Below are 15,580 nucleotides of genomic sequence, written 5' to 3' on the forward strand. Positions count from 1 at the left end.
GATAAGGTTGGATGGTGGTATCCGTGTTGCTTCTATTGGTTGCCTGTGATAGGGTTGGATGGTGTTATCCGTGTTGCTTCTATTGGTTGCCTGTGATAGGGTTGGATGGTGGCATCAATGTTGCTGCTGTTGGTTGTGTGTGATAGGGTTGGATGGTGTTATCCGTGTTGCTTCTATTGGTTGCCTGTGATAGGGTTGGATGGTGGCATCCGTGTTGCTTCTACGGTATTGGTTGCCTGTGATAGGGTTGGATGGTGTTATCCGTGTTGCTGCTGTTGGTTGTGTGTGGTGGGGTTGGGGTTCGTTGGATCACTTAAAAGTGGTTTTGTGTGATAACCTCGGCAGCTCAAATTTATGGTACGAAATTTAAAAAGAAAACAATATACTTTCAGACTGATATGTCTATGGTCCTTTCATGAAGCTCAATGTCTCAATTAATCACATAAATATATTGTACAAGTCACATATTAATGATATATTAATTAAATAAAGCATGAACTCACTGTTTGGTTCCAGACTATCTACGACCGGCTTTTTACAAAATTTATCAATATCCCAATCAATGCATAAATATAATTAACAAGTCATATAAAAATGATGTTTATGTAAACTATTTATATACGGCTATAATTATTGCCCTTGTTACGAATGCAAAGGGTGAGTGAACGTGCGTATTAAATAGAATTATAAGGCGATAAATACAGCTTTCCGCGGCGATGTGCACTTTTTTGTTCTCGGGTTAAAAGGTAGTATTTCCTTTAGTATTATTTCTTTCTTGTAGCACTAACTCTTGTAATGTCAGAAATGAAGGTGGTTTTGAATGAGAAAACATTAGCCTAAGGAATAGGATTATATTTCCATCAAGAGAAAATGAACTAAGAGAAAGAATCCCCGTGCCCCATCAAGTGCACACTTTGATGCTATTTTTAGAATCATTGATGCTATTTTTAGCACATTACCATGCCCGCGCGTTAATCATGCTTCCTTTAATGCCTCGTTTTTGGACACGAAAAGCGACAAAAACACAGGCTTTTGTTTACTGTAAGACTAGAAGCCGCCTACCCTCAAGAAATCAACCAATCAGGTTCTTCGCTCAAATATCTCCAAGCTAAAAATAGCATCAAACTGTGCACATGATGGTTACAAGGCTATATGGGTAGGATTCTCTTGATTTCCATCCTATATCATCTCTGCCAGGTTCTGTTTGCATTTCTTGAGTATCCGCCTAAGTTCTTGCCTGAAATCTTTCTTTAGAAACGCATAAACTACAAAGTTGACAGATGAGCTAGTGAGTAACAAAATCCTTGACAATTGTGTTACTATAACAGGAATCTGTCTGTTCATGACATAGAAATACAATGACCGAAAGATCGCTAGCATGTAGCAAAGAATAAAAGCCACAATGACAGCTCCTATCATCTTTACAGAAGCTCTTTCTTTGCTCTCTCGTAGCGTAACGTTGCCATAGTTATAATTAAGCTGTTTTTGCTGTATCCGCTCTAACTTGTCATGCTTCTTCGCTATGCAGACCATCACGATATAAGCTATTGCCAAGAGTACTGGAGGCAGAATTTGAAGAAAAATCGTATTCAATATCCTGGAAATGTCGACTCCTAGTCTGTTCTTCTCCAAGAAGCAAGTGTATCCAGCGATGGGTAATGTTACACCAAAAATCCATGAAATCGAGAGGATTTGGGCAACCCTAGTTTTTGTCATAAAGGTCTGATACTTCAGTGGCTTCACAACCGCCATATACCGATCAAAAGTCAAAGCACAAAGACTTGTAACGGACAAGTTGATGAGGATATCGAAGGTGAACCGAAGTTTTGGGATGTCACAAGAATGTGGATGCCAAAATGTGCAGGCGAAATCAGCCGGGGTAATCACCGCGCCGACTAGCGTGTCCGTCAACGCCAGAGCAAAGATGAACGCATTTGGAATTACTCTCAGTCTATGGGTTCTTGCGATCAGGATCATTACAAATGTATTTCCCAGGACGGTAAGAACTGCTATGAATGCTCTCACGGACCAGTACCAGACAACTTTATCATGATCGGAAATCGTCGTTCTTGAGGCGTTTGCGGTTGAATTCATCTCGAGCGGCATTCATGCAGCTCTTTTCGAGACCGGTGCTCAGGCTTGAATGTCCGGCTGCTGAAAAAGAAAGGTTTTGAAAAGCATTTCACATCTGTGTTCTGAAAAATGTCAATAGGTGACATTCATATTCGTGCTAATTGTTTGTTTGAGTCCATAGGCTGTCTACAGAATAACACCTTCCACTGCCTAAAAACATTCCCGTTGACAGTCTTCTAATGAGCCCTGAAAGCACACAACGGATGGATTGAACAAAGATATCTTAAAAGCCTCTCTTACTTATAGAGTAAGTGCCGAGGTGCCGGAAACGTTGGAGCATCTAACAGTTTGTACATATAAAAGCATCAGTAATAACTAAAGAATTAATAAGACAACTTGAACAGGGCCCAGATCAATTGACATTTGCTAAAATAAGAAGTAAAAGAAAAGCCGTGAACATATCTGATCTAAGACGAGGAATAAAAACTGACACATCAAAAACAAAGAATAGAATTTTCACTCTTCCACTTGAAAGAAAGCTCTATAAGGAATCATAAAAGGTGCTTGATTTTAAGTGCCCTATCTTGTTACGGGAACTGATCTGTCTTTCTATCTTTCTGAAAAGATAAAGTCCCGATGTTTATTGGTTAATTGGTAAGAATTTGCCTTAACTAGTCTTTTTCATTTTCATATTTTACGATTTCATAACCCATCCCTAGCATCCAGTAGTGATGCTTACTGTACCAATGAAAATCTGTTAAAGTGTCTATCGCCCTTCTTACAGTATTCTCAGTATTGATTGAACATGGGGAATGCTGCTGAACGACACCAAAAATGTCATAGTTTGAGTGCGGCTTCTGGAAGATATAAAGGTTTTTCATGTCATATGCTAATGACTGTGACGTAATTATATAAGAAACATTACTGGCACAGAGAAATTGAATCTGAAATACGTTATATTGTTTTCCTCATTGCTCTTGTAGAAATTATTTCATGTCAGTTTTCACATCCATACGTCACAGTCATTAGCATGTGGTTTAGAAAAACCTTAATAATTTAAAGGAGCCACACTCAAACTATGGACTTTTTTCGGGTCATTCCACAGCTTACCCCATGTAGAATCGATTTATACTGAGAATGTTCAAATCGACTTTGCCCATTCGTATATGTCTCACTCAAGTGTTTATCTACGATCTCACAACCCATCCCTCGCGTCCAGTAATAGATGCTTATCAGTATCCGTTAAAACTTGCTACGGATTTCCCGAAAACTTCAAAACTCCCTGGAAGCTCTAAAAAGACCCACCAAAACTACCGCAAAACAACGCTTCCTTTTTCACCAAAGAATGGTGCATTGTAATAGTGCATTGAATGGAGGGAAAATTGTAAGTTTGTCCGTGGAGCTTCCGATGGCTTCGCCAAACAGTGACACGCATGCGTGTTGATCTGCTAACGATCTCTCAATTCATTTCTCAATCTACAATAATGCTTAGAACCACTATTTTCCTCGGCAACCGACATTAGTTTCAGACTGATGGCGGCTGTGAAGGAGACGAAGGAGACTACATATCCCCTACTAGATCCGGCAACGGATATTTAGTACCATATATTGTATTGCGGCTGAAAACCGCAAAGCCACTAAACGTTTAAACATGACAAAAAATTAAAGCCAATGTACGGCACTTTTTTACCGATGAAAAGCAATATGTAAGGTGGATCGGATCGGTTTGATGGCTTAACAAAGCAGACAGGTTTAGTTAGTTAAGTCCATATCTTGTGGCGATTCTTAAGCATCCCTCGGAAGGATTCAATATAATCTCAAGAACAGGCTTGTAGATTATATTATCAAGCATTTATATTGAAATAAGCTTATTGTACGTTTGACGTAATCTTGCTTTATCAACCATACAGTACACCCCAGTTTCAATACAGTCGCCCAGCATGGTACAGTCTCAATCTAGTCTATTAAAACTATGTTATTAAAAATTTTTGCTAGTTGACGATGTCACGTCCATGATCTTCCTTGGGCAATACAGTATTTAATTCCTTTCTGTTGAAAAAGTTGTTCGAATTATGCCACACCCATCGTGCACATCATCTAGCGAATTTAGTTTTTCCAATATATGTTTTGGTCGAGTCGGGTAACTCTTAGTCTCCCTCGCATCCGTTTTTAGTGTCGGTCGTCACGCAACGCTCCCTCCCCAAACGGATGCGAGGGAGACTAGGTAACTCTGTCACGCCCTCAGTGAAATATTATTAATTACCTTTTTGTCATATGCATCTAACTCACCATATCTCAGCGCTATACGTCAAACCCCCTTGAACGCTATCCATTTTCTTACCTAGCAACGTTTATGAAGAAAATTTAACTCAAACAAATTTGATCTCAGGATGTTTGAAGTAGAGAAACCCATTACGTTTGGTCTGACCGTATATAATTTTTCTTTTCTACTACAGCTGTTGCGAGACTAGTTTTCATCCGACGAGCGATCAAAGATCAAAGGCGGGGAAAAGGAACTACGTAGGTCATACGTCACAACAACGGTTGCTGCGTGTACTAAGCAGGAGGTGGAGAAAAAGGACGATTTAATTAAGATAATTTAGACGTGAATCACTAGAAGGATGTGATTGTTATGAAATGATTGGTGTCAAAGAAAATTAGTGCTATCTCATGAACTGCCGGATAAATATCCGAACATCTATCATCAGATTAATTCCTTAATCAAAATGTCCATCAAGGCCGGGCTGATCCCAAAACGACTTTGATAATTGTTTTACAGTATTGTGGTGCACTGACAGATTAGTTTGTGACAAACTAATGTCACCGGATAGGTTTCAATCTAGCCTTGTTATGCCATGGGAACGACTTGTTTGGGCACGGAGACACAGACAAACTTTGCTATCAACTAAGCGGAAAAACTTGTCTTCAGTAGATTGACTAGCTCAGAGTAAAGCCTGCAGGCTGTTTTCCCTATGTTTGACAAATAAATATCTATATACATCATCGTACATCTAAAATCTCACTATAGATGTATCTAAAACAGAAATACAACAGCTAAAGCTAGTAGATTAGATTAGATTAAATAAAAAGGTTCTGGGTATGACAATGAGACGCACTGTACGATCCTATTTCCCTTGTACCAATTTAAGGAATACTCTATCTTGCAAAAATGAAGGTTGAAATAAAAGTCCGGAAACTGAATGACTTGGAAACATATCATTTTTGCGGACCTTTGCATTGACCAGCCAAAAAAACTAATGACAAATGAACGGCTTAAGCACACAGAACCCTCGCACCACTTTTTTTGCTATCCTGAGTTGAATGCTTTTTTGTTATCGCGTGGTTCTGGCTTTTTGAAACAGTCACTTCTTTTCAATTATCTATCAAATCTTACTTTGGAACTATGGTAGTATTTGGAATTATTGAGCATTTCGTCTTTTTCGACGTCCAAACTTTTAAATTCAATAATTTTTAAAGAAGCAAAATATCAAAAATCGCTCACACCCTTTTGTTGTTTATCTTTTGCTTATTCACATAGTGAAATTCGTTTGGCTATACGCGCTAAATTAGTGTCTATAATTCACCTCTACTGAACGTGGCCAATTTGTGTTTAAGGCTCCGGTATTGTTTCAAATCAAAAAATCGCTTTCAAATAATATTATTTTCTGAATCATTAGTATATGACCTTTAAAATGATGTATAGTTTTATGGGTTTTTTTTTAAGTGTTGCGAAGAGAGAGTCCTAAACGAAACGTACCCCTGAAGGTCTCCAGTAACCTTAAAGCCAAATGAAGGATTTCAGCTCATTTCTCTGAGATTTACTAAACATTTGATTCATTGAGTAACTCCTACAGTCACGTTTTTGGAATTCATTATAAAACGATTAATCTCTTATGTGGCTAAACCAGAAGCCAAATGAAGGGTTTTCTTTTCTGTGATGTACTCTTTCTGGAACAGTCACGTTTTTTCATTATCTAGTGTATTTTCTACATGGTCACCGCATGCATTATTTCACCGCAATTGCTGCTAGGAGATGACTTGAAGATAATCGTGACATATGTAGAGTTGTCTCAAGTGGGAGTGTGTTTACTGAACGTGATTATGAATCAAAATGGACAGCTCTTTTCCAACCTATCCATTTTGTTTCTCCCACGACTACTACAAAATTGACGTTAATTCAAAAAAAAAACTAGACAAATACATAGAAAAGAGTAGTATCCTACCCCTTTTTTCGAATACTTGCATTAAACTTAGGAGCTTACAACTTGGACAATACTAAAGGTCAAAATGGAGCATCCGTTACATAAGTACAATGTTTAAAATTAAACAAGGTGTCGACCGACCCTTTTTATCCGAATTACAGTGGCGGATCCAGGATTTTTCAAAGGGGGGTTCCGTTTCTTAAACTGTGTATAATTCTCTTTTGTTTAGTTGATGTTTGACAAAAAAAATTGGCTCTAATCACCTAATTTACTATCTAGTAACGGACCAAGCTATAATAACACGACCCAACGCAAAACTAGTAACATTTTTTTAATTAAAATTTATATAAGACATATTTCTATTACCTAAAAGATCAAACCTTCAAGGGGAGTTCCGTGGACCCCTTCGACCCCCCCTGGATCCGCCACTGAATTAAAAAAAATATCATATCAACGTTTTATATACTAGACATCAATAATTAAAAACGCTTGGTCCAGTTCTCTAAACTAATTATATATTTAATCAAACTGATGAATGTTTTCCTGTGTGTTATTGGATTATGTGTTGCTGTTACCCGGCGAAGACTACAAAAGCTAATCTGGTTGATAAATCTAGGATATCACAATTAGTGGCTCAAATAATCTATGAAGCAACTTATGAAGATCTTAAACCCAAATCTGCTCTGTAAAATAAGCTCATGATTATATATAAATAAGAGATGCTTCAAAGCCAGCTTCTACCCTTCAAATTCAATAACAATCTAATACTAAGTGAAAGCATTAGCGCAAGGGTCTTTTATAGTTACAATACGAATATCACATGAAAATCTTGCTTAATGATCTACAGTTTATAAGTAACCATTGAACCATGTCCTTACAAAGCTAAAAATATTTTAGAGCATTTTTACTTTCCTATATTAGACCAGACTCAATTTGAGATTTTGGATATTTGTTGGAAATATGTTGAAGGACTCGTAAGTCATTCCTTTAGCCTTTCGAACCCTTCCAGGAAATAGAAATAGTCAAAATACTGCTGACAATATCATGAAAATATGTTGGAAATAATTTGGAATACCGCATGCAGCCTATTGGACAATTCCATGATTTGGATGTATAGTCGGCGGAATACGTTAAATACTGCTGAGAATATCAAGAGAATATGTTGGAAGTGGCGACTTCCAACATATTTCCATCATTTGTAGCACACGTATAAGATTTTTTCCAGTGATCAGTCTTAATGTGTACAATAGAGAAAAAAACGTCTTATTTTAGTATAATCACCTCTTTTTAGATTACCCAGCTTGATAATATTCTCACAAAGCTATTTTTTCCAAGAACTTTCTTTTCGTTTGTACAAATTCTGTTAATATTTAAAAGTCAAATAAAAGCTTACCTAAGAAATTTGTGAGTTGTCTTCTGCTTGGCGTAGAACAGCGAAACCGCTGCTGTTATGATCTCATGGGAATCACACTGTCATTAAGATAAAGATCGAAAGCTGAGTGAAACCTTTTATATCGTTGGTTAATAAATTACAGCTGACCACAAATTGTTTTCTAATATGATAGATCATTTCATCGCCATTGCGGTGAGCGTGATGTGATTAAAGTATCATATACGGGAACAAGTGTGATGTTTATAGTATACTTTCCGCATGACGTCTCGCGTTCGTGGTCCCGAGAAATTAGTTCTTCCGCTATGACCCGGCCGAAAAACGATTAATTTTGTCCATGCTGAAAAACAGCTCCATGAAATGTTATTTGTGATGAGCCTGTGATGTCCAGGGAGGGTAGGGAGGGGAAGGATGAGTATTTTAAAATGATTTCAACAGCCATACAGAATGCTGTTCAATAAAAGAAGTGTTTGAAAATTAGTTTATCTAAATAAAAACCTCCCTTCGTTGATAACTAAAAAAAAAACCCTTGATTTACTAATGAGGTGCTGGTTCTCAGTCGGCCTTTTTTGATCTCTCGACTTAGCAAGCCGTCGACAAGTCTACTTTTAGATTTAAAAGTATTCACAACAGTGAGATAGCATTTGGTGAAAAGATTTTATCAGCAGTTTGGTGAGACGGTAGCTTAAAGGTTAGAACTAAAATATTCCCATGGTCTACTTATTTACGTTCAATTACTGAAACTCCGAATCAAATACAAATTAAAAATTCATTAATCAGATAGCAGAGTAAGACTTCATTCGTAATATAGCAAAGACTCAGCTTTGTGGCTAACTGTTTCAGGCATAAAACGCACCCAATCTATAGTATCTTTTACCCCCAGGGCAGACATGACCGGATTACCGCTGACATTCCATACGCCCTTCACCGACACATACGTAAATGACGTAAATAACCCGTTGTGATCTCGAGTCTTCTGGTAGTACACATATCCTTTGGGGCATTTTTATGAAGAGCTGTATCAGGTCATCACTTTTAATAATGATTCTATCGACGATTTATTTTTTTAAACATGAAACGTTTGAAAAGAAAAGAGTGTTGACAGGCAAAATTTGCCCCGGAGCACAAGGCATTTCTTTGCAAAAGTTGTAAGGCTCAAAATTCTTTTACATTCTCTGAAATATGGTGAACGATCTTCACGACATTTTTATACTTTCTATCTATAATATGAAAATTTGTAAGGCTCACCGAAATTCTTTCACATTCTCTGAATTATGATGAACGATCTCTTCCGAAATTTTTACACTTTCTATCTATAATATGAAAAACTTGGCCGAAACTCTTTTTTTTTAATGAGAAAAGAAAAAAAGACATTGATAGGGAAACGTCACAATAAAAACATCAATAGCAGTTCCTATAATATATTGATGGGTAAGTTCGTCTTATCTTCATACCAGTTGGTGATAGCCCAAAACCGCGTACAATTCGATGATGCATAATGAATTTAGTACCAATGCGTTCTGATTGGCTACAGTGAACAATTTGTCTAAATGCATGGATATATCAAATTGTAAACAGTGTCTGACTGTACGCCTACCCCAGGGGCTGAAATTTCATTTGTTTTAGGAGCCTTCAAGATAAAAGACGTTAAATACTTGACGAGAAAAAATTGCTTGAAAAAACACAATTCCCATAATTGAACCACTCTAATTTAACGTCTTTTAGATAAAATACGTTGAATACGTTAAAATACGTTAAAATACGTTAAATGCGTTGCTTTCAGTAAAGCTAGAGTTTCGATGTCCAGAAGACTCGATGATTTTGGATGCAAGCTTCCATTCATCATTTTCCATACATTGGTTCACCGGTCAAACACAAAGCGCTCAAGCGAGGTGCCAAGGTATTTTCAAAGGATTACTCAAATTTGAACCTTGCAACCTTGACTGAATGCTTTGTGTTTTGACCAGTGAACCGATGTATGGAAAATGGTGAATAAGCAAAAAGCGAAAAGGAAGAAAAAAATTTAAAAATCCGACGCCGACTTCCCTGCTATTTCCCGTCTGTTTTTATTTGAATGATTTGTTCACAGTATCTTTTTTTTTTTTCAAGCTGCCCGGTTTTATTGAACGTCGAAAGGAAATGAGAATGTTTGCCATTTGTTAGACTGTCAGGAAGCGTTTGAGAACTCTCCAGCTGATTAAGCAAAAACACTCGACATTAATGCCGGTTGCAAAGTAACTTCCTACTTGTTACAGTTCGTCCTTAATCATAGTATATTAATCGATCCGAGAACATACTGAATTACCCTGCTGGCAGAAAAATAATTAATGACTTTCAGTTTGTTCTGTCCCTGTTTATCACACTTATATATAATTAAGGAATATAAGACGTGCGTACATGTCCTCTATGACGATGATAATGATGATGATGATGATAATGAGGACGATAAAGAAGATGAAGATGATCATGACGATGATGATGATGATAATGATGACGATAAAGAAGATGACGATGATCATGACGATGATGGTGATGATGATGACGATAAAGAAGATGAAGATGATCATGACGATGATGATGATGATAATGATGACAATAAAGAAGATGAAGATGATCATGACGACGATGATGATGATGATGATAATGATGACGATGAAGAAGATGAAGATGATCATGACGATGATGATGATGATAATGAGGACGATGAAGAAGATGAAGATGATCATGACGATGATGATGATGATAATGAGGACGATAAAGAAGATGAAGATGATCATGACGACGACGATGATGATGATGATAATGATGACGATAAAGAAGATGAAGATGATCATGACGATGATGATGATGATAATGAGGACGATAAAGAAGATGAAGATGATCATGACGATGATGATGATAATGAGGACGATAAATAAGATGAAGATGATCATGACGATGATGATGATTTTAATGATGATGATGACGACTATTACTTTATTTACAAGTGGGATAAGACGTACTAATTCACAAGAGTTATCTATTATAAAATACGACCCTCGGAAAAGAAAATAAACTAAACGAAATATGCAGAGATAAAGTGATCAACTACTGAAACGATACATTTATGACTAGGAAGAAATATACATTTGTAATAATAAAGGTCTTCAAGATGGCTAGCACAGGTTAATTTATTGAGGAAGAAATTACAGTGCGGTAAATCTTGAGGCTAGGGTCTCTGTAAGATGACCCTATAATAGTCCTCTTATACGATGAATCTTTAGCGCATTGAAAAGAGTTGAGGCGCTAAATAGAGAAGTGCGTCTACCAGATAGAAAAGTAAACCTGTGTGTTTAAAGCAGAGATGAACATTTTGATTAAATATTCTAAATAACTGACTCATGATCATAATTTCTCCCCGAGATTCAAGGGCTAATCGTGTTGAGGGTAGCTAAAATTGAACGGATAGGTGAATGAGCTTTGGTATTCGCCGAATGAAATTAACGACATGAATCCGAAACTCTTCCGAGAACTGCGGATCAGTGAACCATGCTTCGCTCTTTTCTTTTCCCTGATGCAACCGGATAATACGTGATATTAACACATTGGGAGCTACAGAGCACGAGAGAAGCAAGCTTGCTTTTTGAGTGCTCTACAGCTCCCAGAGTGTTGATACCACTACAGAGACATCAGCAGCCGTTTAATATTGCTTTTATAAATATTTTGTCCTGTGATATAAACACTTGTATTGACTTTAATCAGCCCAGAGGTAAAGTTTCAGGGTTCGATCTGTGAGTTTAGCCGCGCCCTGACTTAGATCAGAACATAGTTTTTTTCGGAGTTCTTTCTGTGAGTTAGCCGTGCCCTGACTTTGATCAGCCCGGAGGTTGTTTCAGGGTTCGATCTGTGAGTTTAGCCTTGCCCTGACTTAGATCAGAACATAGTTTTTTTCGGGGTTCTTTCTGTGAGTTAGCCGTGACTTGTCTTTGATCAGTGCAGACCTGAGGTAATTGCATGTTTCAAGGTTTGATCTGTGAATTTATAGCCGTGACATGACTTTGATCAGCCCGGAGGTTGTTTCAGGGTTGGATTTGTGAGTTAGCCATGCCCTGACTTAGATCAGCCCAGAGGTTGTTTCAGGGTTCGATTTGTGAGTTAGCCATGCCCTAACTTTGATCAGCGCAGAGATAATTGTTTCAGGGTTCGATCTGTTAGTTTAGCCGTGACTTGCCTTATATCAGCCAAGAGATTGCTTCAGGGTTCGATAAAATTTGCAGTCCCCTACAAAGACACGACTCCTGCCACAAGTGACATGTCAATGCTGTTTTTTAGTTTCCAAACAACTGATCAACCAAAAGACGCGCCACTTCTTATCTTATCAAAAATATCTACTAAAACAATCAGCAAATAAAATCGCTTCCTAAAGGCAAATGATATCTATTGAAATGTTTCTAATTTGGGATAAAAACCTTTATTTTACAAGTGGCACCTTGCAGCCAATATCAAACGATGGGTGGTTATCCAGATAACTCATCTACCGAATGGAGAAAAAGAAGTGCCACTCATAACAATTTGAGATTTCCAAGATTAGATAGCAAGAAGCAGGCATTCAAAATGAGAGCACTCAAACTTTAGAGCTGCGTTGGCGGGCTATAGAATAGTTATGTCTAGCGCGCATCATTTGTCACAGTTAGTTGTTACTCGCCGACAAGCCATTCTACGCGCACTAAGATAATCTTCAATGCTGAACAAAGTAGGCGCTCTATTTAGTATATTGGGCGCAGAGTGTAAGAACGACATTTTCGACACTATTGCAAGAATAGTCGCACAATTTTTTGTCCGTATTAATGCAATTCAAGAAGACAGTTTTGTAACTCAGAATATATTCCAGTCAGTGAAGCTGTATAGGTTAATGAAATAATGGAATACAAAACCGTATCGTTTTATGAAAATAATAAATGGCTAAATAACGGGAAAAAATATATAATGGGAATTTTGTGGTTTCCCAAAGGCTGCTCTTCTTCCAATGGATCCCAATTCGAAGTTAAAGTTGATTTTTACGATCTTACCGAGTGATCGGTGCTGCACTTAGTCATATGCAACAGTATAATGATGGTGGTAATATTGGTGTTTTTTCAGCCATTATCCGAAATGAGCTTTCTGATATCCATAACTCTCTCCTGGTTTTCACAATAGCGACAGAAGCACAAACGAAAGTACGAGAATCCTTATTTCAATGCGAGAAAAGCTTCAACGCGCGCAAAGGCCCAACTACAAGGTCAGTTATTCTTAATGAGCTATCTGTAATCCATAACTCTCTCCTGGTTTTCACAATAGCGACAGAAGCACAAACGAAAGTACGAGAATCCTTATTTCAATGCGAGAAAAGCTTCAACGCGCGCAAAGGCCCAACTACAAGGTCAGTTATTCTCAATGAGCTATCTGAAATCCATAACTCTCTCCTGGTTTTCACAATAGCGACAGAAGCACAAACGAAAGTACGAAAATCCTTATTACAATGTGCGAAAAGGTTCAACGCGCGCAAAGGCACCACTACAAGGTCAATTATTCTCAATGAACTATCTGAAATCCATAACTCTCTCCTGGTTTTCACAATAGCGACAGAAGCACAAACAAAAGTACGAAAATCCTTAGTTCAATGTGAGAAAAGGTTCAAAGCGCATAACGACACCACTAAAAGGACAATTACTGTATTCTATGTGTCCTTTAATATTTGACTGTGAGAAAAGTTTCAACGCGCGCAACCACAAGATGCCTAATAATCAGCTTATATTGTTTATGTGTAATATTTTGCTAATGCTTCCTTTTACTTTTAATACCTATATGTAACTTCTTATTTGCGTATACATGTAATTTTCGTTCTATATTCTTGTTCACTAGCTAGTTATGCGTCGCTAGTGAAAACCGTGGACCTTCGATTTATATAACTACCACAGACTAAGGGCGCCAAATAAATCATTAATCGTTACATTTTAAATAAATAATAATGAATAAATAAGTATTGGGATTAACAGCGGATTCTTCTTCCTCTGGATTCCAATTGGAATTCAGAAGTTGGTTTTTACGGAGGGAGGAAAACCGGAGAACCCAGAAAAACATTTTCATGCATTCACATGTACAACACGGAATCTGACTTATTCACACGGCTTTTTTTTACAGAGAGGGATTAAACCCGGAGAACCCGGGGAAAAGTATAACATCTAATCAATCAGACTCAACTCACATTTGCGGGTTCAACCAAGCATCAGTCGAACTTGCTACTACCCCAAGCTTGAAGAAGACAGCGCCGTAGCAGAAACAAAACACCTAGTATAGAGACGCAATCAAGAAAGTATTACAACAATATTCATATTAGAATAAAGGATTTAGGCAAAATATATACCTTCTTGCATTATCTCAACATTGATTACGATCAGAGTACACTGTATGTGCAAATTATCGAATATTAGACACAGTGTACGCTGATTGGTTTTGTGCTAGGAGGCTATTGACATGGAACTGAGAAAACAGAAGTGAAAAAGGACAGCTTTTGAGATAGAAAAAAGGAGTTTCAACGCATTTAAAACTTGTCTCCTTAACTAAATGGAGAGCCGGATGTTTTCTATTTTAATAAAAAGAAAGGTCACAAACGGAACGCAAACGCTTCTGATTTGACTTACTTAAAGATGCATTGATTTGAAATAGCTTTCTGGCGTTTTTATTGCTTTTTCCTCGCGTGGAAACTACTTTCAGGTTGATCTTGCTATTGCGGCCCTTAGTGGTAAACCATTTGATTTTGTTCTTTTTTTTTTTTTTTTTTTTTTTTTCTTTCTTTTCTTTCATAAATTTTCATACATGTTTCTGACTGTTTAACATAAAAAGAAAGACAAATCAAAAAAAGTGAGTAATTGTTAGGGTTTATATTTTTGCTTCTCTCGCGCGGATCATAAAGAATTAACCAATCAGTGAACATTTTGTTCGTAGCTCAATATTTCCTAGTTCCAGGTTTTCAGCTCGATCAACAACAGCTTTTACTTAAAAATAAAGAACATAAAACTCGTCCGTGAAAGGATACACCAAATATCTTTTAGAAATACCATCATTTCGTCGTAGTGTGGACAAATTTTTGTGACAATAATTTATGCGCCTAGATTCCAAATCACAGGTAACTTAATAGAATAAAACAATCAAAATGGCCATTAAAAAAGTATGTCAACAAAAAAGACGAAACGAATCATATAGGATACTCACAAAGAGAACGTTCTACTCGATCTTGTTTTCCTTAAGCTGTAAAGCTTCCAATGGGTTTAGAAAAGATTACCCAAAATCACTTTTCCATCCGAAGATTTGGAAACTAAAAATGTCGGAAACAAATGGCTGCTAAGTGGATGTTGAAGGCGACAACGAGGCGAGGTGTAGTAAACGCATTAGGCGCGTGGATACATTTAGCGGTAGCTAGATAGTCTACTTTTCCGTTTAAAAAATGGATATCCTTGGATAAGTAAGATTTGCTGGGATTAGTTGAGAACACTGGAGAATAAAGACATCGGATACGAGAACGACTTTTTTATCTAGTTCTTTTTTTTTTTTCCTCAGTGAACCCATTGTTCTTCTAAGCTTTTGCGCCTTTTATTTTTCTTAACTCAACATTTTTTCCTTAGATACTAATTAAGTTTTAAACCATGACATAGAAAATCTCATTAATATAACGTTCAGGCTCATATTAGATACGATACAAGACTTTGACACGTAATGCTAACCGGTTCCTGTTTCCAAAGGATAATCCGTGTTATATTTTTACTAATTTTCCCATAACTACGTGTTTGATAAGAAACGTTAATGTGAACTATATTAGGAAACTCAATTAAAGAGTCTTATATCCTAGCTATACACGATCAAATGGAAGGAATGATGGCTGGGGGGTATTAAAGAGAAT

General features: G+C 37.1%; 1 protein-coding gene across 6 annotated transcripts; it reads right to left on the reverse strand.

Moving 5' to 3' along the window:
- Positions 1-383: 383 nt before the first annotated feature.
- On the reverse strand, positions 384-14,931 carry LOC116298496 (octopamine receptor beta-2R). 6 transcript variants are annotated; one of them, XM_089033816.1, is made up of 3 exons: positions 14,896-14,931; positions 13,889-13,971; positions 384-2,154 (listed from the first exon to the last, which is right to left on the reverse strand). In XM_089033816.1, the coding sequence occupies exon 3, from the start codon at positions 2,104-2,106 to the stop codon at positions 1,180-1,182; it is 927 nt and encodes a 308-aa protein (XP_088889942.1). In that variant the 5' UTR covers positions 2,107-2,154; positions 13,889-13,971; positions 14,896-14,931; the 3' UTR covers positions 384-1,179. The 6 variants fall into 6 exon arrangements, with proteins under 6 accessions (XP_088889942.1, XP_031562853.2, XP_031562852.2 ...); XM_031706993.2 differs by lacking the exon at positions 14,896-14,931 and adding an exon at positions 14,048-14,142; XM_031706992.2 differs by lacking the exons at positions 13,889-13,971; positions 14,896-14,931 and adding an exon at positions 7,669-7,835 and having other exon boundaries at positions 384-2,151.
- Between the last annotated feature and the right edge of the window lie 649 nt (positions 14,932-15,580).

The sequence above is a fragment of the Actinia tenebrosa genome, unplaced genomic scaffold (genome assembly GCF_029948245.1).
Source record: "Actinia tenebrosa isolate PJP-AT-01 unplaced genomic scaffold, QUT_ActTen_1.0 PGA_scaffold0__85_contigs__length_37466705, whole genome shotgun sequence".
NCBI lineage: Eukaryota > Metazoa > Cnidaria > Anthozoa > Actiniaria > Actiniidae > Actinia > Actinia tenebrosa.